We start from the raw sequence: 27,293 nt of genomic DNA on the forward strand, positions 1-27,293 counted from the left end.
ATAATAGTTTTACCCTTACCAAATACTATATTTAAAAAAAAAAAAAACAGCGGCATGTGTGTTTGTAAAACAAACACGGCAAAGAAGTGAAAAAAGGCAAAAGAGCAGCCAAACCAAATTGATTAACAACTAAAAGTTCAACGCCGGCAATTAACATGCGAAGTGGAAATGGCGAAATATGCCAAGAAAGCTAAGGAATAGCAGTAATTGGAGGAGGAGGTGAAAAATTCACTCAAAAGGAGGAAGGACGGAGGTGCAGGGACGAGGGAAAAGTGTACAAAACAAAATTCAAAGCCCAATCCACTTGCAGTCTTGTTTTTTTCTCCTTATTTTTTCTCTATGTTGTGTACCCGTATTTCTGAGCGTACGTTCGTACGTGTGTGTGTGTTTGTGTGCTCGCGAACTCTAGAACGAAACTAGCCTGAAAGCGCCTCCTCCTCCGACTCCTCTTGCAGCTGCCCCTTCCCCACACGCTTTACAATTTATATACAACTCCAAGAGCAAAAGCAAAAGCCATTCGTGCGCAAATCTCAAATAAAAGCGCGCAGAACCAGCAACAACAAATAATAGCAGCACCAGCAACAACAACAGCAAGCGACGCCGACTTCTCTGCCGCTGATGAATTGTATTTGTGTGAGCCCAACACACACACACACGCATAACACATGCGGACAGGGCGGGCTAAAAAAAAATAAAATAAAAATTAAACTACAATATGAGCGCAAAAAGGAAAATAAACGAAAAAATTGAAGCAGAGGAATCGGTTTCGAGAGGTGAGTTGACTCCTCGAGGTGTCTTTGCCTCGACCGCCGTCGTTGTCGTGTTTTGCTGCCCCCTGCATTTGTCACTGTATTCGTGTACAGTGAAGATTGGTTACTCAAAATTGTCCAGTTTAGTTTATGGTTATATGAGAAGCCTGGGAAATGTAATAGCTCGTAAGTTAAAATATTTATTTTTTATTTCAACGATTTTATTTTTTAATAAAAGTTTGCTTTAAAGGCGATTTCTTGAATGTAAGGATTAAAATAACTAAATTAATATTTTAATTTAGACAGTTACCACTGTAAACTCAAAAGATTAGGGGAATTATAAATTCTCTTTTCCTTACAAACTGTTAAAAATTTTAATTATTTGGTGCAAAAAGTTAGTATTAGGTAGATTCTTGCTCAAGTTGTCAGCATAAAGGACTATATTAATTTCAACTATCCCTGCTGTTCACCCAAACAAGGTCCCACTGTATGTTGTATTTGCTCTGGCCAGTAGAGTATGCTCGCATGCGTGTGTGTGTGTGGTTGTTGGCCGCGTCGTGTGCCACTGCTTGTGGCAATTTCCAGAGTTCGCCGTTCGCCGCCTTCATTGCTCACGCTCACTGTCACCGCCGAAATACAGTAACAAGAACAAGAGCAAGAACAACAAAGGCACCACCAACAACAAATACAACTACAACAACACAGGGGGCAGCAAAAGCATGTGGAACGAAATGAAATGGAATGAAGGACTGAAATCGGCGACGCTACTTCTTTCGCTTCTTCTTCTTCTTTATCCGCTTCGGTTTTTCTGCCTATTTTATTTGTTTGCGGTTGAATTTGGGAAGGGGAGTGGGGGAGGGCTGATAAAAGGGGGCGGGGGTGTCGTATTGAACTCAACGGGAATATTTTAGGGGTGAAATACGTATAATTTTCCACCAGTGAACTTTATATTTATACACTTTTTATTACATATAAATGAGTTTGATTTAGCTTTAAATTTTAGCTCACCTTTTTTGTTTGTTTTAACTGCTTATCGCTGATTGACTTCTCGTCTTTTTGCTGCCCATTCATTTGTCACCAACTCACACAAGCACAAACACACTTAATTTTTAGCAATTTCTCGAACTTCTTTGCTATTGATATTTCTTCCTTCTTTTTTTTTGCACACTCACACCAATGGAATAATTTTCGCCGCGGGCGTTTTTCCTTTTTATTATCCGCCTTTTCCTTAGCGATGATTTTCACACGAGTGTCACTGTTCCACCCGCACACGAGCAAATTTCCAGCAATTCGCGAGTTTTGCAAGTTCACTTCAAATTTCTTTATTATTTATTAAACATCAAACTCAATTAATTAAACACGTATGTGCGCGCCGCTTAAGAATCTATCATTATTGTTGTTTAATTTGCTCGCAGATGGATTAGATTTAAATTGGGTTTTATCTTCTCGACGTCCGAACGCTTCGATAGAGAAACCGATACTCTTTTATGAATCTTCTCCCTTCGATTTTCGCTGCCTGCCGCGCTGCCGCTGCACGAGTGTGAGTGCATGTTAGTCGCTGGCAGAGCTATGTTAACTAACAGAGGCGAGAGCGTGGCGGCGAAACAAGTGGAAATGAAACCAAATCTTACCGTGTAGTTGTGGGCACAAACAAACAAACACGCACACATGCACACGGCTCTGTCTATTAATCATTTAATAGTCATCCAAATTATTAGGAATTTTGAGCTTGTTTACTCAAAACCTTTAACCACATTTTGATTGAACCGATATTATTGACTGTACGTTAAAAGTACAGTTCCCAGGCTATCTTTACACCTGTCCACACACAAACCCTAACTCACTCACACACGTTCATGAACGAAGAGACCGCGTACTCACACACTCACACCGCTTTTGGCCGTCTTCCTGCGCCGCTTACCAAATTGTCAATTCTTTATCAATTCGCCCAGTTCAACCACTTAAACGAAATGCAAATCCAATTCCCAGTGCAGCGGAAAAGGCGGACAGGTGGTAAACTCAACGGATTAAGCCATTTCACGCTGATTTCCCAGAATGCTGGATTCTCTGTGCTGGCTTAGGGGGATTTGAAGAAAATTGTTCTATTTTAAAATATATTGAACAAATGTTTCAATCATTCTGTTTAGTTTTTTTGGCTTAATATTGCGTGCATTATTAGAAATAAAAAATCTATGGGGATTCTTTAAAATTTTGTAGGGGTACTTTAATGTGATTCAACCAATTTTGAGCTCATCTTTTACATACTTTTTACCAAGTAAAATTTTAACCAGAATGGGTTTTAATTTATGAGTGCAATAACCGATAATATAGCTCATTAAACCCAAGAAATAAAACTACCAAACTAACTAAAGATGCTATTCATCAGGAGGAATTAACTAGATGTCAAATTGAGTCCCAGAAATGATGAGAAATAAACGAATACCTTTAGGAACCCTCATGACGAGATTAAGCAGATGGTAGTTATCAATAACAAGTATTCACTTTAATCATAAAGGCAATAATAAACTTAACTACCAGCTCGGCTTAGAAGTTAAATGTCAGCGGATGAACAGCAAAGTAGCCCTTGCTCTTGGCCACTTGCTTGGAGAGTCGCACCAGGTTGTTGTCGTTATTCACGAAATGACCACCATAGATCTCCGTGCAGAGGGTGCGGACGCGATCCCTGCCCTCCGAGCAAATCGCTGTGGCCGTGAGCAGTTCATGATCCGCCAGCGGCAGTCCAATGCAGTAGGATCGGGAAGCCCTCGCCACGCTGGCCCACATGGCATAGATAAGGGTGCCCACCTCCGCCAGGCGCTGCATTTCACTTTGACGCTCCACCACCGCATTGCCGTGCTTAGTGAACATCAGCTCCACGGCCATTTGGAGACGCGCCACCGACAGCTCAATGCACTGGGCAGGCGCCTCTAGGGAGGGATGCACGTGCTCCGACAGCTGCATCTTGGTCTTCGGGTTGTCGATGCTGTTGGTGTCCAGGAATTTACCAAAGATGTGACCAGGATTGAAGAGGGGATTTCTGGACTTGCGCACGCCCGTATTAATGGCTTGCTGAAAAAATCCCATGTTTTTAAATCCCATTATAAGTATCTAATGGTGAAGAAACTTACCCCCGCGTGCTGCAACCCGGTGAGGGCAATGAACATGCCCAAGGTGTCAAGGGATTCACCTTGCGTGCACAGCTGCGCTGCATCTCGTAGTCCCAGCTCCGTAGTCTCGCCGCTGAGCAGACTCTTGGATCCCACGACTCCCAGATTCTGGGTGGCAATGGCGTACAGCTGTTGCAGGGTAAAGTACTTCGTTATGGCACTCTCCAAAGTCACATCCTGGGCACGGAACTCGTCCAGCATGCCGGCGGTCAAGTATAGCATGCTCTCCATCGCGTAGACGGAGCACATCGCTCGCGACATGTGGATGCGGGTGAGCTCCAGATCCCTATAATTGTGTCAATATATTTTTATATAACATATAGCTAGGAAATTAAGAGTACTCACTGCAGTTGCACTCCGCACTCAGTGGTGTTCACAGTGTACTGGGCCAATTCGTTTAGCAGTTTCTTGGCCAGCGATACGCCCACCAAGCTGCCCCTCAAGCGGGAGGATCGCACCAGCTGCTCCGAGTAGCGGTTGCCATCGTGGGGTAGGCCCACCACCTGATCCTCTCCCAACTTAACGCCATCGAAGTGCACACGCCTGATTTCCGCTTTCCGGCAACCGAATGTGGCGTGCTTTTCGCCCAGGCGCACTCCTTCCTGCTGTGAATCAACCAGAAAGATGGTGGTGCCACGTCCCAAAACTCCCGGAACATTCGGCTGTTGGGTTTGGGCCAGAACCAGGAAAAGCTGTCGCTCGCCGGGTGTGCAGATCACGAATGATTTCTCGCCGTTGAGCTGCCACTTTCCGGTTTCGGGAAACAACTCTGCCTGGGTGTTGAAGTAATCCTCCTCGGGTGGAGAGATCTCATATATAGCCTCGGTACCTATCAGTTTACCAGTGGCCAAGTCCTGGAGATACCTCTGCTGTTGCAGCGGAGTTCCCACCTCTTTTAGAAGATCCACGACCACGCGATGCGTTTGCAGGCCCAGGGTTACATTGATATCCGTGGAATCCGGCTCACTGGCCATTAGACTGGCACTCCAGCCATAGCCTTTGCCCTCGTAATCTGTGGACACATTTAGCCCATAGAGTCCCAGCTGGCGGAGGGTCTCCGGTGAGGTTTCCTCCGTTTCACGTGGCTCCACAAAGTAGTTCTTCAGCGGCAGCAGAGAATTCTCCAGCTGGGCCATCTCATCCCGGGGAATCACCTCCGGATAGGCCAGCAGCTCCTTGTCCACCACTCCGATGAAGAAGTTTTTGGCCAGCGGCTCCCTGGTTGGTAGTTTTTGCTGCTGCTCCGGGAACTCCTCCACGGATTCCGATCTTGCTCCCTCCGTGGTCGCCGCATCCTGGTGCTGTGAGTGCAAGCTGCTGGAGGTGGCCTTGGTGCTTCTTCCCCGAGTCAGAAGTTTTCCATTCCGGCTGTAAGTCAAGAGCCGCGAGGCGCCGGAAAACAAATTGGGCCGCATATTTACTAAGAAATTAGGTAAGCCCCGATAGGTTCGCACAAATTTATCGATAGCGATGCTAAGTGGGACCAGCTGACTATGGAATAAAATTTACCAGCGGTACTTTTATAAAATACACTATAGCTTTGCTCAGCTGATGGACTTGCTATAAAAATTTAAAGATTGTAACGGTAATTTTATGATTTTGAAAAAGTCTACAAGAAATTCAAATAAAGGGAAAGATTTCTAAAACAATTTTCCACTGAATTCTATAGATCTGATCTTAATTTTTCAGTTGAGAGATTAATAAATGAGTTTCCTCCATTTCGAAAGATATAAATGGAAATATATAAAAACTTTTTAAAATGAAATTTCAATGTGATTGAACTTGATTACCTTACCCAAAATAAACACATTCCCTTTATTGAATCATTGTATTGTATATTGGTGTTATTGTTACACATATAATTGCTATTGACAGCGCACATTAAGCTCTCTACTTAAAACAAATTGAACAAAGTAAATTGTATGATTCTCGGTCGATGGTTTTAATGCATATCCCCATCGACCATATCTTTATTGTTTCGAGTTTATCTCTCTTCTTTTATATGTAATTTTTCATTTGTTTTTCATACCACCTAGATTGAAAATTTGTTAATAGCTGTGTAGTACGTTGTTATACAATAGTTATAGTCAGGTATCAATTGGAAAATAAGAATTTGGTTAGAATTCAACACATCTAGATCCGTATAGTAGTCATATTATTGAAGTACAGATGCGCCTGAAGTTGACAATTAATTGCATGGCGTGCAAATAACTTCAAGCACCTATTGCATATGGAAAACAAAATAGGGTAAAACTAATCCGTAGTTTGTAAACAGGAAAAAAAGTAAAACGACAATATGTAGTTGTCAATTGTATTTAATTAAAAACTATTAGAAACACCCCCACATGCAACTCATATCGTATCACAGGCACGCTTAATAAACACTCTCAGAACGGAAATACGAAATTAAAATCGAAACTAGCGGGTTAATTCATTTCAAACTTGCACTCAACGAAATCGTTTGTATTCTTAAATTTCTGCGGTTAAAACACACTACACACTAACAACAACGATCGATATGAGCGCACACCAACTGATCGATCCTTCTATTCCCAAAAACCTACTACAAATCGCTAACCCCTTCACAAATTGCCTTTAAAATTGCTGACGCTACACGACGATTATGGTACATAAATATATATTCAAATATATATATATATATATTGTATGTGGTATCTGCATGTATGCCCTATATGCGTAGTTACCTCCCTTGCGTTTTCACACTCACACATTGCATAGTTTTTAGTATTGCTAGTTGCGCCGCTTGACCCGCGTATTGTGGACCCCAAAAGATACAGATAGAGATACAACTGCAGTTGCAGATACGGATGCAGATAGCTTTGGTTCGCTCGTCTGGCTGACCGACCGATTCGATGGCTTGGCTTTCATATTCAACATTTTTACTTTCGCAATGTTTTCGCACACATTTTCCAGTAGTTCAAATTCAAACTAAACGAACAAAACCTCGCACGAGGTGAAATACCAAAAATATTAAAGGAAACTAAGCTTAGGTATAAATTAAACGATATCTAGTAAAGCAATTGTTGTCACACCACCACACACACAGGAGTTTCTTTCGCCACCTGCCCTCCGTAATCATCCTCTTTCTCATCCTGCTTCCTCTCCTTCTCCTCCTACAATTGGTATCTGGGCCACTGCCAGAGGTCTCTGGCCTCCCGCTGCTGCCACTTGTTCAGAAGCTGCTTGCACAGGCGGCGTAGCAGCTCGAAGGTGCCGCCCAGGGCCTGCAGTAGCTACTAAATCCTGCCGGCGCTCTCCTGTCGCGCACTGTAGCGCGGCTCGGCGGGCATCATTGTGTCCGTGACCAGCTCATTGGGTGCCTCCAAAACGCCCTTCGCGTGTGCAGCCGCCGTATCGCAATCGGTGCGGCGTGAGATCAGCAGTCGGATGTCCGTATGCAGGCACAATCGTCCGGAGCGCGATGTCTGGAACCTAGGAATTGATTGCAAAGGACGAGTTAGTTGAGAAGGATATGTTGATATATTTGCTAAATATTTACCTGAGGTGTATGGAGTAGCGCAGCCGCTTCATTTGCTCGGCGCTGATGAAGTGTCCCAGCTTGCTGGTGGTGCTAGTCACTGTTGGACTCCGCGGCACTTTGTGCCCCTCATCCTGCTCCTGGCTGAGCTCCTCGGCCAGAATGCGCTGCCGGATGAAGGTGCGGTGCAGCGGTGGCATGTCCCGCATGTCGTAGGGTATCACAAACATCCGCACCACCGTGCCCATGGGATTCAGTAGTGTGGCCTGCACCGTGCCCGACCTTGGAACCGAATATCCCTTGCGCGGCAAACGAATCTCGCACTGCAAAAATAGATTTTCCACATTCCTTAATTCCATTTTTCTAAGAAACCTGACTAAATTAAAGGAAACAGTGATTTAAACATTTCAACATATTAACTTTTCTATGGCTACCGGGACTGTGTTTTGCCGAAGTTCTTTTTTAGTTTTATTGTGTTGAAAAAGTAAAGTATTGGTATCCATAAACTGGTAATTTTTGTCCCCCATAGTCTTCTCAAGATGCGCTTTTGCAGGAACTTACCAAATAAGGCGTGCTGAGCGTCTCGCCATGCAGTTCGTAGAAGTAGGAGACGGCTGGGATAGTCAGCTGGGTGGGACAGAATCCGCCGGAGGCTCCCAGCTGCAGCTTAAAGCCCATCACCTCGATCTTGGGCATGAGCCTTCTCTGTAGCAGAGATTCCTCCAGATTTCCCAGCAGCGGACGTCCTCCAAAATGAGCCGCCAATCTGGCGCGACACTTCAAAGGCGAGCCACCTGCTGGACTGCATAGACCAGATTCGAGATCCTCATCCGACAACTGCTCGTCGGAACCAAGCGAGCTTCGATCGCTTCGATCGCTCAAATGACGGGAGCGCCGCTTGTGGGCGGCCAACGCTTGTTTGGAGAACCTGGGCGATACGGACAGTGAAGCTGCATGTGGCAATGTGGGAGCAGAGAAGGATTTCTGCACTGGCGGCGTTACGCTGACATCCGGCGCTAGCAACTGCGAATGGGCGTGACTCAAGGCAGCTGGATCAAAACTGAAGGCGGGACATCCGATGGCGATGGGTGCTGAACTGCAGAAGATCGTTGTAAGGTTCACCTTGGGCAGGGCCTTTCGCATTTGTGGCGATGTCATAGGCGGCGGCGTCTCGCTCTCCAACAAATTAGACCCACAATTTAATCTGAGTTGAGCCGGCTTTGGTGAGGATTTGCCCAGCTGTTGCTGCTGCAGCGGCACCATCGCATCCGGTTGATGCTTGGCTGGCACTTGGCTCAGCGGCGTCTTGAACTGCACCACTATTTGGTCTGCTACTCCCGGCGGCGGAGTCTTGCAGCGCTCTACAGGATTCAGGGAGCAGCGTTCGATGTTGGGCGTCAACTTGGTGGAGAGAATCTGTAAGCATAGCTTGGTTAGCAAATCGTATTCTTCGGATTAGAGTCAAGAACTCACCTGAACAACATCTGGTTGCTTCTCCGCCTCCTGATGCATGCTGGCATAGCCATTGCTCGTCTGCTTCCCATTGGTGGGTTGGTGAACCTTTCCGTTTGCAAAGTTGTGCTGGGTCTTCTGGCGCTTGCACACTTGACAGCCACTGGTGGCGGGTGTGGCCTTCAGAAGATTGTTGTTCTGCCCTCCATTGAGATCTGCGTTACGACAGGCGGCTCCCAGTGGAGCCTGATCCGCAACCCCTGGATGGGGCTTTCGATTTCGGTTCTTTGGCGTGCGTTGGATGGCCTGAAGTAAGAGTTCCGCGTTGTTGCGGGGTGTGCCCACAATGAGATCAGCGCTGCTCAAGCTGCAAGAAGAGGTTTCCTCCATTTCGGATGCCGTCGTGTCGCTATCGTCTCCATCATCTAATGCTCCATTTGTGGATCTATCAGCTGATCCATTGGTTGCACCGTTCGATCCTCCATGTGCTTCACCTCCACCCGTACAACTGAGACAGAGAAGAGTCTTCTCACTGCCACATTGCTGGCAACTACTTAGAGAGGTCTGCGTGCCCGTGGAGATCATGGCGATGCGTCTTGGCTGCTGCAATGTCACGGCCAGGGATTGGGTTTCCGACGACGTCTGAGACTGCGTCTGTGACTCCTCGCCCTCATCCATTGGTTCCTCGGATTGTTGTCGACTATTTTCCCGTTCGGGTGTAGCTTTCCTCTCCCTCTTCTTGTCCCTTCGCTGCATTCGCTTGCGATACTTTTGCAGCTGCCTCTCCCGATGGCTCAAACTCGAGTCCCCATCGAGTTCGTCCAATACCTGTCCCATTCCTGGTTTTCCATTATCACAGTTGGAGCCGCCAGCCGTTGTCGTTGGGGTGAGGGCACTAGTCCTGGCTCCCAGGCCAGTCGGCGTGGCAGCATGAAGTCCACCGCCTCCGGTGGGCGTACTAGCCGGATCTCCTCCGCAGGGCCTCAAGCTTCGTGGAGCTGGACTAGGAGGCAATGGCTCCACATGCGGCAGGCCACCATTAATCCTGGGCAAACTGCGCACGCTTACGGAGATGCTGTAGTTCTCCGAAACGTTGACGTTGGGAAAATTGTGCACATTGGCCTTGGCACTGAAGCCATCCTCGTGGTGTAGCCCGCTATTGCTATTGGTGGTGTGCTGCTTGATCCGATAGAAGATGTTAAGACGTGGTCTCTTCTGACCACCGCATGTTGTATAGCTGGTAGCCAAATCTCCTGCATTGTTGCCGCAATTGGAGAAGATGACGCGACCACTGTCGTACACCGATGGATCACATTTGCGAAGGAGATCACACCAGGCGACTATCTGGGAGAAGTACAACTGACTCCGAATGGCGCTGCACAGCGAAGGCAACGTCATCGTGGGTGGAGGAACTCTTTAAAAGGAGGAAGATGACGTTAGACATTTAAAGATAAAGGTATTCCTTTAAGTCTTACTTCTCCTTGCCGCATATGATCCACTGCTCCAGCAAGAGCTTGTGGCTCACGGGACCCAGGTAAACCTCGATGCAAACGGGCTCGCGTCTGGCCAGGATGGCCTCCATTTTCATGCAATACGCCCGCCAACGGTTGCACTGAAAACGGATATAAGATTTAAATGGGCGAGGAAGTCATTGATTTGCTTCGACTTACGGTCATATTCACGTAGGACATATCACAGATGTGCTCCTCAGCCTCGGATGGCATCTCGCCCTTGGCCAGACCCATCTTCCTGAGGAACTGATCACAGTGTGGCCCATGTTTGGGCCGCGATGCGGAGCTGCTTGCTCCGCTGCTGGCAGTGGCAGTTGCCGTTGTTGTTGGTGTGGTGCTAATGCTTGCTGCTGCTCCTCCAAATCCCAATCCTCGGCCACCGGATCCCCCCAAGCCCGACCAATGAAAGCCGAGATTCAGAGGTCTTGACTCAACTGGTGGTGGCGGTGCCAAGGCAGGTCCACCTCTCAAGCAGGTGGTGGCCAGCGATTGCAGCGAGTGGAGAATGTTGTCCGATGAATTGGAGCCCGGCGAACTGGCGGCACTGGAATTGTTGGTTCCACCGCCGGCACTGCTAACCAGACCCGTTCCACCAGCTCGATTGAGCATGACACGTCGCACAATTTCATAGTCGCCATGATCTTTGTTGAGATCATTGATGGCCAAAGAAACCAACTCCGGTTCGGCGCTCATCGTCTGGGCAGCCGGCGAAATCTGACGCAGCTGGCAGAGCTTCTGTGTCCATCGCTGGTGGGTTAGCGAACTACTACTGCTGGCCGACCCGGTCGAACCACTTCCATTGACGGCTCTATTTTCCGATCCTCCCATGGAACCATAGGGATTCGTTGTGATGTTGATGGCCGCCCTGGAGGTGGAGGGTCGTGGCGAGAGGCGTCCTCCCCCAGATCCTGCTGCTGATCCCGGACCGACTACTCCCACCGTCTGCTGCTGGTACTCATCGTCGGCAATGGGTCTACCCTCGAGGATCAGCGAGGCCAAGCCGAGCACAACGGAACTGTAGTTGTTCTGAGCTCCTGTTCCTGCCGACCCACATCCCGAGACACCCACCATACCCAAACCGGACAGCATCCCTCCTCCGGCCGCCGCAGTTGCCGAGCCCAAGGAGGCAGATGCTCCATTCTGGCCTAATCCCGCTGGCGGCGGCGAGTTGGTGACGCTTGTCGGTATCATGGTCGGTCGGTTGGTTGCCTGTCCGCTGGATCTGATGCTAATTCCGGTTCCGAATCCGATTCCGCTAGCTTTTGCTGCTGCTGCTTCTTGCACCAGAAGTACACTGGAAAAATAAACAAATAATGACGTATAGTTAATGGATATAGTATATATATATAGGAAAACTGCATTGATTTGGGTTGCATAAAACTAGGTTGGCAGACTTATGGTAATGTATCCTTGACTTCCTTGCGAAATCCGCAAGGCTGCTCTATAAATACGCCCAGCAACAGATGCAGCTGGCAGATTCCAGCCCACCGCCACCCACTGCAAGTGGCGAAGGTCGAATGGCGAAAGCAGCACCCTCAACTTGAATCGAATCCCCAAGGTCCGTCGGCTATGTACTGGACACTATGTACTCCTGACATGGTTTACTTTGGTTTATCCTTCCGGTGCGGAAGCAACAAAAGACCAGCACAATTCTCTTGGCCAATTGTTTAACTGCGACACACTGACACGGCCCCATTTTGGCCTGAAATCATCATGTGCACCGCACCAAACGCAACACACATGCACATAAATAAGCGAGAAAAAAACGAGCAGAGTTGGAAACCAGGTCGTTACTTAAGCGGAGACCCAGTTAGGAGCAACATGTCAGCCGTTTGGCAACGCACAATACATCAAACACCCCAACACCCCCCTCTTTCAGCACCAACAAATTCACGCGGGTCGACAGCTTAGCAACAACATGTTGCTAGCGTGTGACGTCATTGAGCCAAGCTTCGCAACAGCAGCGCACTGGTGTGGGTGTGTATCTGTGTGAGAATTTGAAGGTCGTTCTGTGGCGCCTTCTACGGAGATGCACTACAAAATGATATGTTCATATATTTACTTATATCTATTTTAAACTCGATTTTTTAGAATTTTAGCTCTATAGAAAAATGCAGTAACTTTTGGTTTTATTTGGAACTTAAATATATTAGACATGTAGAATAGAATCAAACGTTATATTGATATGGATGAGTTTAAAGGTTTTCCGTTTAATAAAAATTCTTTATAAAAATTAAATAAATATTTATATTATTTTGTGTTGCATATCCAGATAATAATGTTGGAAAGTGTAAAATCTGTGTTTGCTACACGAACTCATCATGCGTTTTGCCATTCTATTTATGCGTTTCTTGATTTTTTTTTCTAAAACTTTGCTTGGCAACAGCAGAATCACGAATTGCGAATAGAAATACAAAACCAACTTAAGAGGCAGATATGCAAGTGGTGCACATTTATGGCAATTGTCGCGTGCAACATGTTGCTAGCTGAAAAGAGAGAGAGTGAGGTTGAGAGAGCGCGCGCTCTCTTGGGTAAACATGTTTGTCTTTACTTTTGCTTTTGTTTTTGCGTTTCTTCTTGACCTGCATACACAATACATAAGGCAAAGAGAAGAGAGCAAGAGAGCGAGAGCTTTTGGCCTCTCTCTGTGTTTGTATTAGAAAACATCTGATTTTTGTATTGCTTTGCAATGTTTGCTGTGCGTGTGTGTGGGTGTGTTGAGTTTTGTTTATGGCACACTCGCGTTTATATAGCTACATATATACTATATAAAATACTCTTGGCCCACAATAGACAACCCATACAAACGTGAAAACCCGTATGGAAATGGGGACAAGCGAACGGAACGTCGAGTTTAATAATATTTCGATTACATTATAGCCAATTTCGTTTCAGTTTCCCTCCCTTTCAGCTGGCCATTATCATTTACATCGCGCAGGCGAAAAACGGCGGAAAATTCGCTTGCCACCCGAAAATGGAAATTATACTCGATGACGCAGTTGGACGAAAAACGCGCTACGATGTTCGAGGAAATGTCGGAAAATGACAAACGTTGAAAATCGCATGGGACACGTGGGGAAATATTTATTATTTTAGACATCAGATGTGTCATGGTACGATAATATGAAAAATTTTAATTATGTAATGCAAACACAGGATTTTATTTTATCAACTCAGAATCATTTTCTGAAGTATATAATGTTAAATTCGAATTTAAGTTGGTGTAATTAATTTTAGATAAATAAAATGATACATTTTAGTGCAAATCGATTTGTAAGTATCTCGACTGTAAAAGCAAAATATTTTTGTTGGCAAAAGTGAAAGAAAACAACTAATTGAGGCAATTTTCAGTAGATAGTAGCCTTGTAACTAATTGCACTAGGAAATCTTTAATGCCAGCTAAAATAATTGCACTTTAAGCAAAAAAAAAACAAATGTAAGAGCAACAGCAATTAAGTTGATCAAAAAAAGGTTTGTCATATGCTAGTCTTAGTCTTTCCACCTTTTCCCCTCCCCGACTGCCACACTTTGTTGATAATTGTGATCACTTCTTGTGCTTGGCAAAGCGATCGAGAGCAGGCCGAAATGAGGGAGAGGGGGTGCGGAGGGGCGGAAAAGCTGGTGGGGCAGGGGGCGCATTGTTGGACTAATTTCATTTAGCTCGGCCAACGTCCTTGGCATGCTTTTTGATTTTGCAACGTGCGCGCTGCACTTGTGTTCGTACGTAGATTGTCTTGCTTGAATTATTTATTTATTGCACATTTTCGTTTCGTTTGATTTTTTCCCACTTATTATTGCGTGTATTTCCCTTATTTTGTTTTTTTGACGCACATTACAAAATTTGATTACCAAGCGGAAAATGCAGGCGAGGCGAATGGCAGAAGGAAAACGAATGCGGGAAATGAAAAGCCAAACTTTACTTTTTATACCCTGCTATGAATAAAATAAAAAACAAAATAATACATTTTCTTGTGCCAGAAAAAGTACTATAATATTTATATATGTACGTACAAAATTATAATACATTTTTATGCATTTATTTTGAACAACTGCACTTTCTAGTAACAATAAATATGCATTTTTCATGAAGTTTTCATATATAGAGAGCAGCCTATCTAAAATGCATAACATGGGAAAAACAAACTGACAGATACACTATCTGTGAGGGTATAGAAATCGAACGGATAACAAATTTTGAAGGCGCGCTAAGCGGAGTGAAAGGCAGGTAACGAAAACCACCGCCAGGGGCGCTGCACACAACAAAAAACCAGTTCAAAGCAGATAAGAAAACGAAAAACGACAGCGAGTTGGAAAATTGTTATGTTGCAACTTTTCGGAAAAACAAGTTCCTTTTGCCTTTCGTTTGTTTTTGAGGTTTCCATTTCGTCGTCCCCTTTTCGGCATTATGAAACAAAAAAAAAAAAAGAAAAGTTAACACGTGAGTGCAACGAAAGCCACAGACAAAGAAAACGACTTTTTTTCATTGCTTTCATCATCATCTCATATGATTTTGTTTCCCTTTAGTCATCCTGCCGAATGCGTCACCGTAAAAAGTTAATTATACTTATACTCGTTAGCAGCAGAAGTTCGTTAAGTTGGAAATGTGTCACCTTAAACGGAAGTCGCAACAAATTTGTTGAGATGCAGTCGAGATAAGTCAGAAACATCTTAAAACCTATGTTTTTTAATTCATTTTTCAAGGCTTATTAACCTAAAACGTAACTAATAAAAACATGGAAATGAAAATAAGCTTTAATAGTACTTCAGTTATTTCTTTATTGCATTTTAAGTTAAATTGCTAAGAGCTTTATTCGGAATCTATGTAAACAGCTGTGTGAATGTAATTAATTTTGTATTCTATTACAAGGGATTTGCCCTGTATGTCTGTATGTCTTATTCAATTTTCATTTCCCAGGAAGACTTCAAGACAATCGCTGTTCCAAACACTGATTGACCTCGATGTCGACCTTACAAAAGCCCATTTTCTGTGTGTGTGTGTGTGTGTGTGCGTGTTTGAACACTCATGTGTTGGTGACCCTCCCAATCAAAGGCCTTCACAGCTGAGCGAGCTTTTTTTTTGTTTTTTTTTTTTTTTGTTTTCTAGGGGGCCGCACCTTTGTGGGCTACATGTACCCCATTTATCAGCCATCCTCATCCTCTCTATCTATCGCTGTTTCTCCTACGAACGGCACAAAGAACACATTGTTGGGTTACACACGGCTTATCAGCATGGTCACACGATAGAGAATTACATAATATAGGGTTAAAACTTCAAAAAGTTTGAATGTGCCAAACTATCCTAAGTTTCAAATAGGTTAGTTAGTTAAGTAACCTTAAAGACTTTAATAATGTGCGCGATAAATACAAATTGCATTATTAATCCCATTTTAAATCCGATACTTAACTTGTTATCATATCAAAAAGCGAGTTTATTTTTATAAAGTCCCCCTTCACTTACCTTTCAAAACTTTGTTAAAATTCCATTATTCTTTGCTTTTTTTTGCTGAAACGAAAAGATAAATAGAAAATAGATTAGAAAAGGAAATTCCTTTGCAATAAAATAAATACTATTTAAGGAGGAAATGTAACATTGAGAATGCTTATTTTTACGGGAAGTGAGGCACCCTGATAATCTTACACAACAAATAAAGTTGAGGTATTTCTGCTCTCCCTCTTTCCACCCCTCTCGCCATTCGCGCTCTCTCCCCCACCCACACCCACATTGCCATGCTGATGCTCACATGTGCGCAGTAAATAAAAATAAAAACACGGGCGCAAAATCAAAGTGGGCAAAAACAATAAGGCAAAAACAAAGCAAAAATGTAAACAAACGCAGTCCAGTTATGGTGCTCTTCTTCCTCCACGTGTGTGTGAGCGAGTGTGTGTAATGCGAGAGCACGTGAGCGCGTCTCGCTCGCACCCATTGGGAGTTCGGGCCAGCAGCTGGAGTGGGCGAAAGAGAGGCAGAGGGCTGCATGGAGAGGGAGCCAGCCAGAACAGGACGAGCACGTTTTTATTTTTAGCCAAAATATTTCTTGCAAATCGAGAGCAAAACGTAAAAAGAACACACGCACTTTTATTCGCTCGAAAAGCAAATGACCGCAAGACGTGTTAATGCCTTCCTTTAACCCCCATCCGCATGATCTTCCCTCTCCCTCGCTCGCCACCTTATTCACTTGATATTTTTCCAACTCCACTTCTTTTTCCTGCCTCTCTTTCTGACGCCCCCTAACCCAATAATTCCCTCTCCCTCGTTCATTTACATTTCAACTGCGCACGTATAAAATTACTATGACAAATGTATGCATGTGTGTGTGTGTGTGAGGGTCCGAGTTCGTTACATTTCATTTATGTACATACTTTTTTTTTGCCCTATCTGAATTGATATAAATTGGTCGAGTGTACGTGTAAAAACCGCAGCAAAACTTTAACCAAAGTTCAATTTTTCAAGAAGAACAGCTGGTGCTATTTGTTTTTCTTTTATTTTGACCTGGCTATTTTCGTTTTTTTTATTGCTTATCTGCCAAAAAACGAAGAAATAAACACTTTCACTTATATAAAAGGCAGGTTCACGTTCACAGATAGTGAAAGTTTGTCAATTTACTGTTCTGTTTCAATTCTTTGTATTGCTTTTAAAGTGACCTTTATTTCTAAAGTGATAAAGAGAACTATATAAGAGAACTCGATAAAGAGAACTAAAAACCTTAATAATAACTTACATAGGTAATTTATTGGTTTTTAAAAGAATTCTGTTTCAAAAATTAAGAAACTAATTGTATAATTTTTAAGTAATAATAATTTATAATCATCACATATTCCCCCATCCTTCTTTTTATAGATTTGATCTAACAACCCGGACACGTGGGTGGTTCAAAGTATTGCGCATTTATTCTTTGAGCTCGTGTAGCTTTCTGTTACATGATTTCATGATCTCTGCCTGTTGTCATTTGCCTTTGTTTCCGCACAGCTGATTGAGTCAAACAGGTTACATGGGGGAGAGACGAATAAAGAAGTTCAAAAGCAGAGCGGATACATAGTAAGTGCCCCATGCAAAGCAGCAACCGAAGTGTTGACACACAGCAAATGCAACGCCGCAATTAGAAAATGTGTGTCAATTATATTAAAAAGGAAAAAAAAACTCTAGTAGTTTTCCTGACTTTACAGCACACAAAAACCACATTTCAGGGAATGGAAAGATAGAGATAGCGATAGGAAGGGGGAAAGAGAGGGAGAGGGCAAGGAACAGGGGGCCAGAGAGCATGATTTGAATTGCCTTTTCAGTAAATTATGTGTGCTGCCGTGTGTGTGTGTGTGCGTATGTATGGGTGTGTGTTAAATAACATCGAAGGGGGCGTCACATAGTCTCCCAAAGTGCTTCACCTACACAAGTGACCAGCCACAGGCCCAGTTCCCTAAGCTCAACTTTGTACAACTTTTCGAAGAAGCTTTTCTAAAATGAATGAAATAACGAAAACCTTACTCAAATATTTCACCAAATGAATGCATTATTACGCAATAAAAGTGGGTTTAGAAAATCCAGTTAACAGCAATATGGTAACATTTGCATTTAGTTCAAGGCTTTATTCTTAAAGGGTTTTAGGTTATTTTAAACAGATTACGAAAGCATTCTTTTAAAAACCCGTACTTATTTCCATTCTTTTTATTTAATATTCTGAAATATTTTAATAGGATTAAAGGAAAATGTTAATGTGAAAATTGTATTATAATAATTTGAGTTGTCAATGTCTTCTCTATGAAATTGAAAACTCTATGAAAACGACTGAAAATTCCTTTTATAGACGCCCCACTGTCATTGTGAGCGATCTTCAATAATTGCCAACTGTGTGGGTTGATGGGGGTTGGAAATGTGGATGGGGGCTGCGGAGCCTCGCCAATTGCGGTGCACAAGTGTTAGTGGCGTGTGCTGGGGCATTACGTCACCAACACATGCGCAGATAACCAGCTGAGTGGCCACAAACACAGAGATGGGCAAACAACTAACTTGGCAGGCAGCTAAAGCCATACAATTATTTTGGTTTTTGTGCACGAACCTTTTTTTGTTTTTTTTTTGTAGCTTTGAAAACTTTTCGAAAACTTCCCAATTTCTTTATGATTTAATGCGGGGCGAATTTGCAGATTGGAAAACACTCAAGTGGTTGTTACAAGTTCATGTTTTAGGTATTAACCGATGCGGATTTGTGTCGCCTTTGATTTTGTTGGATTAATTGGCTTCTAGTCCTGAGGCTGATTAAATGGCAGTGGCCACATATTTTTTGGCGTTCGCTTAGCTGCATTTGAATTCTCAACGCTCGTGAACAGCGCGTTATGTGTGTATTTCGTGTTTCGCAGGTAAACGCGTTTAATATTAGCCAAACAAACTTGTTTGCTTAGATTTTTTGGCCTTTATTTTGTCGTATTTTTTTTTTGTTTTTCTTTTCGGAGCGTCTCTGCACTTCACTCACACACGCGCGCGCACACTGGGAAAAAATATATTTTATTGGGTTGAATTTGTATTCCTGCAGCTCTCGAGTTTTTTTTTATATTCTTTGCTCTTCTGTACTTCTTTCTGTACTCGGTGGCTTGTGACGCGTGTGTTCGCTTCGACGTCTCGAAATGAAATGAATGGAAAAAATGAGCGGAGGAGCCAAGCGCTGCGAACCGTTCGCTGCTGCTGACGGCAACTTTCTAAAACAGCTGAGCAGCCAGCCAGCCAGCGCTTTGTTTATGTATATACTATGTACGTGTGTGTATATACTGTGTGGCTAGAGATATAGATATGTATGTGCACCCCCTCGCGGTGGCGGGGAAAACTACGTCGTACATTTGGCCAGTAGTTTTTGTGGGTTTATTTGTGCGGCAACATGTTGCTGGCCAGCCCAGTGGCAACATGTTGCTGTTGTGCAGGCCAAAAATGTACACAAAAATCATATGGAGCTCACCAACACCGAGGCAAATCGCGAAAAAAATAAATAAACCCATATGATAAGCTCAGTAAATAGGTAAGCCACAGATCGACAACTGCAAATGACAGTGAACAGTCGTGAATGCGAACTTAATAGCCTGTTAAGTGATTAGGTGGGATGAAAAACATTACATAAAGTAGTTTTAAGCATGAAACAAAACATATAGATAAACATAAAACATTATGTTGGCATGTTATCTGTTTTTAATCACAATGTTATTTGATTGTTACGAAACCTTCTACCATTATTTGGCTTGCTTTTGTGAAACCCTTTTTTAATTTAGTGGGGCAAGAGCAAATGTTGTTGCGATAGCGATTCAATAACAAAAGCCACTCACACATACACGAAACACGGGCACACACACACACACATGCGCGTAGATTAAACAAAAAGAGAAAAAGACAGAGACAGAGAACCCGTTTCCATATGTTCGAGATGCCATGTTGTCGAGTGTTGTTTTGCCTTATGTACGAAAATAGCGTTCGTTCGCTGTATGTACAGATATATACATATAGCTATATATAATATATATGCATGCACACAAGTCGGGTACTTGTTGGCAGATTTCTTGAAGAAGCGGAACAGGCGTGGAGCGCCAAAAAACAACAAAAACGCATGCGCTTTCAGTGTATATATGTATGTATCGCTTATACATATATCCGTACATAGCAGGCCCCAAAAATCGTCAGCGACCCAGACAACAGCAACAACATTCAGAACTTATGTTTGCCTGCTCTCCCTCTCACTCTCTCTCGCTCTGCCTATCTTCGTCTTTCATTTCCTCCGTTCTGCTGCGATGCAAATCTTATCAACGGTACCCACACGCCCGTACATTTTGAATGTTGCTGTGCTCTTCTCAACATGCTGATATGATTTTTACTTGATATTGTTTCAAAAGATTTGCCACAAGTTGGTCTTTCTGTTATAAACAAAAGAGGAACATCAAACAAATAACAATTGTTTTATGATATTACTATTAATAACAACTAACTGGATTGTTAATTACTAATTAGATGGTTAATATGTACTTTATTTAAATTAATACAATGTTTTAAGCTTTTCTTTTGAAAACCTTTTAACCATCTTAGATTGATTAATGCCTGAAAGCGGTATCGCTGGCACACAACCAGCATACAAAGTTGACTGGCATGTCCAGAGTTTCTCTTAACCGTTGGCCACTGTAGCCGCCGCGGACACAATCGCCATGTCCACAGATAGTTGTCAGTCGTCCGTCTGCAGAAAAAGCGAAGAAGTGAACTCGAGTAACCCAACTTGCTGGAACCGAAGGATACTCTCCAGATACTCAAACTCAAATACTCAGATACACGGATACACGGCGACAACAAAGAACCAGGCGGCAGGCTGCCAGACAAAGAAATGCCCAGACACACCAATGCGAAAGCGAAGACCAGACGAAAAAGTCTGGGCTCTGGGATTCTCCTCACTCCACTCCACACCACTCGCCGCCATTCTGGCCAAACAGGAAAACAAGAACTGCTGTTGACCCCCTTCATCCAGACAAAGAAGAAACCGTAGTAGTAATACATTTTCTTTTGGCGTTGACACATTTCAAAAACATCTATTCCAAAAATTTATTTGTAATTATTTAGTTTTAAATGATCGTGACACATTTTGTTGGACCTTGACAAATTCGTTTATTAATTGAAACAAATGTATCATAAAACATGATCCCCTTCAAAATCTTTATCTTATTCCTATTACATAACGCTTGCCATGTGACGTCAATAATTAATGGAGAAACCTCGTGGACCGATTAGCAGCTCCATCGATCAATCGATTCTCTGGCTTTTTTTCTCGTCTGTGAGCCAGACGCCTCCTTTTTTTCCCCAACCCCAGATAACAAGTTCAAGACAAATATTTACTGTTTTCTTTGCCACTTCCCTTTTATCTCGTGCAAGTCAAATAAATGTAAAGGTAACTTCAGTTACAGGTAGTTATGTACTGCCTTCTCTCTTCTTCTTATGGAAAGTCATGCTGAAGGCCAAAAATTTTCCACGCACAAAATATCGCCAGAGGGCGCTTTACATAAATGAAGATGAGATCACAAAAGCCCTTGAGCCTAAATGTTTTTTTCTTTTTCTTTTGGGGTTTTTTCTTTTTTTTTTTTTACTGACCCCTTATTTCGCTTTTTTCTACTCGCTGGCTTCAAAGCTTGAAAAGTTCCACTGATTAACGTCTGGCTTTCTTCGCTTAATTTTCATTAAGATGGAATGCGAGAGACGTGCAAGTGTGCGAATGAGCATGTGTGGAATAGTTTAAGTTAATTGTTAATTTTTCCACTAATAATTTTACCGAATTAAAATGTTTTCCAAGCTTGTTTCTGCGTAGTCTCTCTTTCTGTCTCTCTGAGAAAAGGGCTAACTCTATCCCTCTCTCTTCCGCTCTTTACTTTATGTGCGCAGTTGTTTTCAACACACAGACACAAACACACACTTAATTGCGTCGATCAGCTGTTTTGATAATAAAACGGTTAAAAACCTTATGAAAGCAAGCCAGCCAAACGCGAAAGAGGAAAACAAAACCCAACTAACAAAATTACAGTACGCGCTGCTGTGAACGAACCAAGAGATTATATTTGTTAAAATTAAATGAAAAGGATTTAATTGAAATTCATACTCTTCCTCTATTAATTTAATTGCTAAATTTATTGTATCATGATACTTCCGCATGAAGTAGAACTGAGGGAATTTCTTTGTTGAATTATAATTTCATAGTTCACCTTTACAGAGGTTCACATAAGCGAGGCATCACTGTGCACTGCATTGCTCATACATTGTTTCAATCTTTAAGAAAGTCCGCATGTGTTGATTTGTTTACCATAACTTATAAATTATAGGGCGTTTTGCCGTCCCAGCAATTGTAAAATTGCAAAGAACGCAAATGAAAAGTTTCGAGTTTTTAAACCCTTGGAAAAACCTTGGATTGATTGCGAGCAAATATAAACTCAAGGCAGACGAGGCACTTACACAAGAACGGCTGGGGGCCGTTCATGTAACGCGTGTGCATTGTACAGTGAATATTCTTTAAGAACAACGTGTGTAAAAAAAAACTATAGGAAAACGTTTCAATTGTTTAGAAGTTTATTGTTTTTATGGGCAAGGATTATTTTCGAGGTATGGAAATTCCATAGCACATGTGATTTCCATTGCAGCGAACAACCACTGTTGGCATTGTCTACTTTCCGGTATTTTTGCTCTTTGTGTCTGCCTGCCGTGTGTTTTCCTTCGTGTTTTCCGGCGCACCAACACAGCTGTTCTTGTAATTTGGCCCACACGTGACTGTGATTGACTCGTCAGGTGAGCGATGAGGGGAGAAAAGTTGGCGGGGGGACAACTGGCGAACGAGGTGCCACTGTAATGAGCTTTCCACGGAAAAGCGGAAAGTTTAAGGTTGAGAGCGCAGACAGCTGCGACATCAAAGCCAAGTGTGGCGGCCATATTGGGAGGTGATTGTGGGAGTGATTGGAAAAACGGGGTGACGGTGGCCCCAACAATATATAGACGGCCAATGACCCAGCATTTTCGGTTATCTGCCGCAGTTGACAGCCAGACATTTGGAATGGTGGGGTCCTTGAATAATTGAAGACTATCAAATCAAGTTAGTAATAGTTAATTGCCTGGTCGAGATAACACCCACTTAGTAAACAAATAACATCAATTTCGTCATATTTCTTAAAGAATAGAACAAATGGGTACAAAAATGGTTTTTGTGATGATTTTTTAATAAAAAATGGGGATTGAATACATATGGGTGCCATGACGCAAGTAGGTATAGCATTTATATTTGCCTAAAGGGAATAGAATTATTAATAAATATGCGACCTACTCAAGACCCCGTTGCTCCACCAACTTTGCCAGAATTCCCAAAATCATGTGATGACTACATGATGTTTATTTTTGTAAATTCGCTAAAAGCAAGAAGGCAAACAAAAATCTAAACAAAAAGCTTTTGTTGGCAACTTAGAGAACTCATATGGAGCATGATTTCGATTTGTTTTTATATTTTTTGTTTGCTTTGATTGAAGCGATAAAGTGGCAAATTGAAAGAAATGCAAATTCCATCAAAGCCATTGCACGAATATCAATCAAAACAATGCTTTGTTTGCTACTGGCCCCTCCAGACCTACCCGCCCCTCCCCCACCTCTAACAATGAGTTATTCTAAACACAATGTAAATCAAAAAATTCGGTAGAGGGAGTTGCATTTTCCAGACGAAACACACACCATCCCCCTAAAAAACCTCTCAAATTTCTACCTCCCAAACCAATCAGCTGTTGAAAATTTTGGTGGGTTCGTTGGCTTTACATCTCTCTCTGTTGTTTTCTCGCGAGCAAGAGAGGGAGAGAGAGGGAGAGGGAAAGACGAGTGCCCCCCAAAAAATGTTGTTACTTTTAATTTTTCTTATTTTTTTGCTGGCTGGCACACGTTGTTTTTGCTATTCTTGTTGTTGTTCCAAAGTCATTCAACCCGACAAACAAAATAACGTAAAATAAAACGCAAAAGTGTGGAAGGAGCGGTAGCAGCAGCAACAAAAACAACGGAACGGGAACGGAAAAAGTCAACGGCTGAAAAGTTGGGGTCACTGAGCGTTAGCCACTCTCTCTCACTCCCTCTCTGCCGCTCTCCATCGCTCTCCTTCGCCCGTCACCCACACTCATCCCGCCCCCTCATCGAGATTCTCTTAGAGCGAATTTCGAGAACACCTATAATGCGTAGTAGAGAGTCCGGCAAAGAAATGACGCGGAAAGCAGCGTTCTAAGATCCAGGAACAGGTTCCAAAAGTCTCAAACAAAGGTTTTCTCAGTAAGTCGATTTTTGTTTTATGATATACAAAGTTTATCCTTGAAATACCTATGGTTTCTTGAACCCCTGCGTATAATTCTTAGCTCAAATACATATAAACCATTAAGAAGTTGAACGATTATTTTAATTACTTAACTTTTTTTTATTTAAAACATAATAATATTATATGATAAGGTGCGATTTCAGAAGTGTGTAATATCTTTATTGGTATGCCCATGGATATGTTCATTGAAACTAATTGAAAGAAGCGGGCAATCCAACAATGGGCCGTTAAGTGAGGAAATGTTCTTTCGTTATCAGCCCAAGACCTAATGTGATATACGACCCTGAATCGTAATGCAATAACCCCAGGGAACTGGGAACTGAGATAGACCTTATCAGTGGTCCCAGTTTCGTATTTCTGAACGAACGGGTTATCTCTGGTCGACACATAACCACATACATAAATATACACGTTTAACTACTAATAAGTGGAACATCGAAAGGAGTTACCAAACAGAAAGGCAAACAACGCATTTGGGTTTCGGTCACTGCGAGATAAGCCTGCGGTTTTTCTAGGGTTTACTCCTTCTTATCGACGAAAGTTCAGACTGGGAATTGCGCGGCAAAGGAGTGCAGGGTATACTACAAAACCACACTTATGGCTTCCATTAACAGTGTGGAAAACCAAAACGACCAGACACGCAGGGGTTTTACTTTGTCCTTCCCTTGGGTGAGTGAGCCTATTTAATAGGAAAAGAAACACAGGTTCTTTGTCTGAAAGTGATGAAATACATCGTGATATTCGTCGTAATCCGGTTTCAAGCTAACATGGTTTCATTCTCCAGATCAATGTGTAATTTATGAGAGTGCCCATGATTCATTCGGAATTATCCATATACGGGTATAAGTCAAATCTCTGTTATTTAAATGTTATTCAATTGTGTTTACACATATACATACAGATTGTACATACGTATGTATGTAAGTCTTACTTCCCTACAATAAAATTCTTAAATTTCACATTTGTGTTTTTGTTTCTCTAATTTGTAATTTATTTTCCTTAATTATGATCAATAAAAATGTTTTTAATTATAGTATCATTAAATATGTACATACATACCCATATGTAGTTATTTATGTACATACATAGCTATATGTAGTTATTTATGTACATACATAGATGTTTCATATGCATTCATATTTACATATTATGCATCACGTGTCTTTTTCTTTTATATATTTACATATAGTATGATTAATTTTCAAAGCTAATTGGCTAAGATAATGTAGCTAATTTTTTACCAAGCTTTAATGTTATTGGAATGACAGGTACCTATTTCACTCTTTTCCCACCTCCTCTTCGCTTACATTTGATTAAAATGGCCGCCAACGAAGGGGGGAAATGACAGGGCGCCGACAACCGTTAGTCCGCTTAGAGAGCAACATCTTTAACCTGTCTGCCAAGATTTTGCGGATGCAATGCGCACTTGGCAGCTAAGGCCCAGCAGCTAATTGCTTATGTAAGCAGTCCGCCTTTGGCAATCATTTAAACAAATCAATGCAAAATATTAAATCAATATGGATGAGGAGGAAAACTCAAACTGTCAACAGTTTTTAATGTGATTTCCTTTGTTGTCCGTTTCTTGTGCGCAAAAAAGGAAAAGGAAACAAAGCGAAACGAGACGAATTCAAGGATACAGCAAAGTCGTCGCTAACCGTTTCTTTGTTTGCGCTCTCTTTATCATTCGCTCCCACACACACACACAAACCCATGGCACAGCTGATTAAGAGATGGTAGGGGTGGGGGAAAGTAAGAGACAGCAAATAAGTATTGAACCAGAGGCAGTGAAACGTGAATTCAAATCATTTACTTTGGCCATAAAGTTAATCAACAAAGTATGTATGCACACATGGAGGCACACAAATACACTAAGAACAAATATGGAAAAGGTCAAATTAACAGTCTACATTTGGTAAACGTAATAACAACCTGACACTACAGCTTTACAGCTCCAAGACATCATATCTAAAGCGTGTTTGGTTTATTTATACCAAAAATTCTATTGTTAGGCAAATCTTTCTATTTTATTTAATGTAATTTTTGATTGTGTACATAATTTTTTAGTTTTCGCGCTTTGCTTTCAGTTAAAAGCTCCGTTTCGGTGAGGAAACTTTGAAATTTAATAATTAATATAAATTATTGTTAGTGGTACGCAGCAATTTGTGAAGAAAAGAGATGAGAAGAATGCAATAAAATGGCCGACTTACTTACCTTCTTTCGCTTTGCAGCAGAAGATCCGTGGAAAGGCACAATTTTCTCGCAGTGCAGCCTGCTTTTATGGCTTTGCTAATTTGTTGCCTCAATTAGATGTTTTGACATTATTGCAGTTTTTATTAATTGCTTGCGGCTGCAAATATTATTGATTTCACTTGCTCGGAGCACACAATCAAACACACAAACACACTTGCAAGCAATCAGCGTTGACACACACGCACTCAGCTGTGTTGCTGCTGCTTCTTCTTTTTCCTGGACTTTGCGTCTATATCATTGATTTATTTTCGATTTTTGCAAACCTGCATTTCGTTGCACCCGATTTGCATATATATTTTTTATATAACCCACGGATTGCCAACTTTCATTGGCCTTTCACACTCTTATTCGCCATTTATGAACTCTTCTTTGACGGTTGGAACGGTTCTTTTTCGCTATTTTCGACTGCACCCGCGCTCTTTCCGCTTCGCTCTCCTCTCTCTCTACACACCGCTCTCTATCCTTGATTGCTCTTTCTATTTAGCGGAATTGATCGTTCTCAACTTGGTCGCCATTGCAGCTCCACAGGCGAAAAAATCGGTGGAAATGCCAATACAGGTGCACGGCGAGTACCGATAAGCTGGAAAATCGGGAAAACGCACGCCTACACATTCATTGCCAGCATCGCGTTGCCTTTTCGCTGTCGAGATTCGCATAATTTCCACTTTTGGTTCGCGCACAACACTAGCTAAATTATTGTTTATTTTCTTTCCCAACAAAACAACTGTGAGGTGAGAATGTGAGACCAGACCAGCTGTGGGCGGGTCAGTGTGACCCTATTGCGGTGTGGTGAAAATCCCAGTGAGCTTCGGTGTTAGGGCTGTATGACACGAAAG

General features: G+C 42.5%; 3 protein-coding genes across 10 annotated transcripts in view; all 3 read right to left on the bottom strand.

Annotated features, from left to right (window-relative positions):
- Positions 1-2,221, bottom strand: part of LOC6608685 — a 37,621-nt gene extending 35,400 nt beyond the window's left edge. For 4 of the 6 annotated variants that reach the window (XM_032716843.1, XM_032716842.1, XM_032716844.1 and 1 more), the window contains exon 1: positions 1,758-2,220. The gene's annotated coding sequence lies outside the window, so the exon portion shown is untranslated. Of the gene's footprint in view, positions 1-1,757 lie in introns of all 6 variants that reach the window. The other 2 variants (XM_032716845.1, XM_032716846.1) reach the window with 1 other exon arrangement.
- Positions 2,222-3,230: 1,009 nt separating this feature from the next.
- On the bottom strand, positions 3,231-5,388 carry LOC6608689 (complex I assembly factor ACAD9, mitochondrial). Its single transcript, XM_002033380.2, has 3 exons — positions 4,262-5,388; positions 3,878-4,202; positions 3,231-3,818 (listed from the first exon to the last, which is right to left on the bottom strand). Exons 1-3 carry the CDS (start codon positions 5,329-5,331, stop codon positions 3,294-3,296), a joined length of 1,920 nt encoding a protein of 639 aa, XP_002033416.1. The 5' UTR covers positions 5,332-5,388; the 3' UTR covers positions 3,231-3,293.
- A 442-nt stretch (positions 5,389-5,830) lies between these two features.
- On the bottom strand, positions 5,831-27,188 carry LOC6608690. 3 transcript variants are annotated; one of them, XM_002033381.2, is made up of 8 exons: positions 26,419-27,185; positions 15,837-15,881; positions 10,538-11,672; positions 10,343-10,479; positions 8,889-10,281; positions 7,977-8,831; positions 7,437-7,738; positions 5,831-7,369 (listed from the first exon to the last, which is right to left on the bottom strand). In XM_002033381.2, exons 3-8 carry the CDS (start codon positions 11,567-11,569, stop codon positions 7,174-7,176), a joined length of 3,915 nt encoding a protein of 1,304 aa, XP_002033417.1. In that variant the 5' UTR covers positions 11,570-11,672; positions 15,837-15,881; positions 26,419-27,185; the 3' UTR covers positions 5,831-7,173. The 3 variants fall into 3 exon arrangements, with proteins under 3 accessions (XP_002033417.1, XP_032572035.1, XP_032572036.1); XM_032716144.1 differs by lacking the exon at positions 26,419-27,185 and adding an exon at positions 18,430-19,048; XM_032716145.1 differs by lacking the exons at positions 5,831-7,369; positions 7,437-7,738 and adding an exon at positions 7,750-7,791 and having other exon boundaries at positions 26,419-27,188.
- Between the last annotated feature and the right edge of the window lie 105 nt (positions 27,189-27,293).

This window comes from Drosophila sechellia, chromosome 2R, assembly GCF_004382195.2.
Source record: "Drosophila sechellia strain sech25 chromosome 2R, ASM438219v1, whole genome shotgun sequence".
NCBI classification, from domain to species: Eukaryota; Metazoa; Arthropoda; class Insecta; order Diptera; family Drosophilidae; genus Drosophila; species Drosophila sechellia.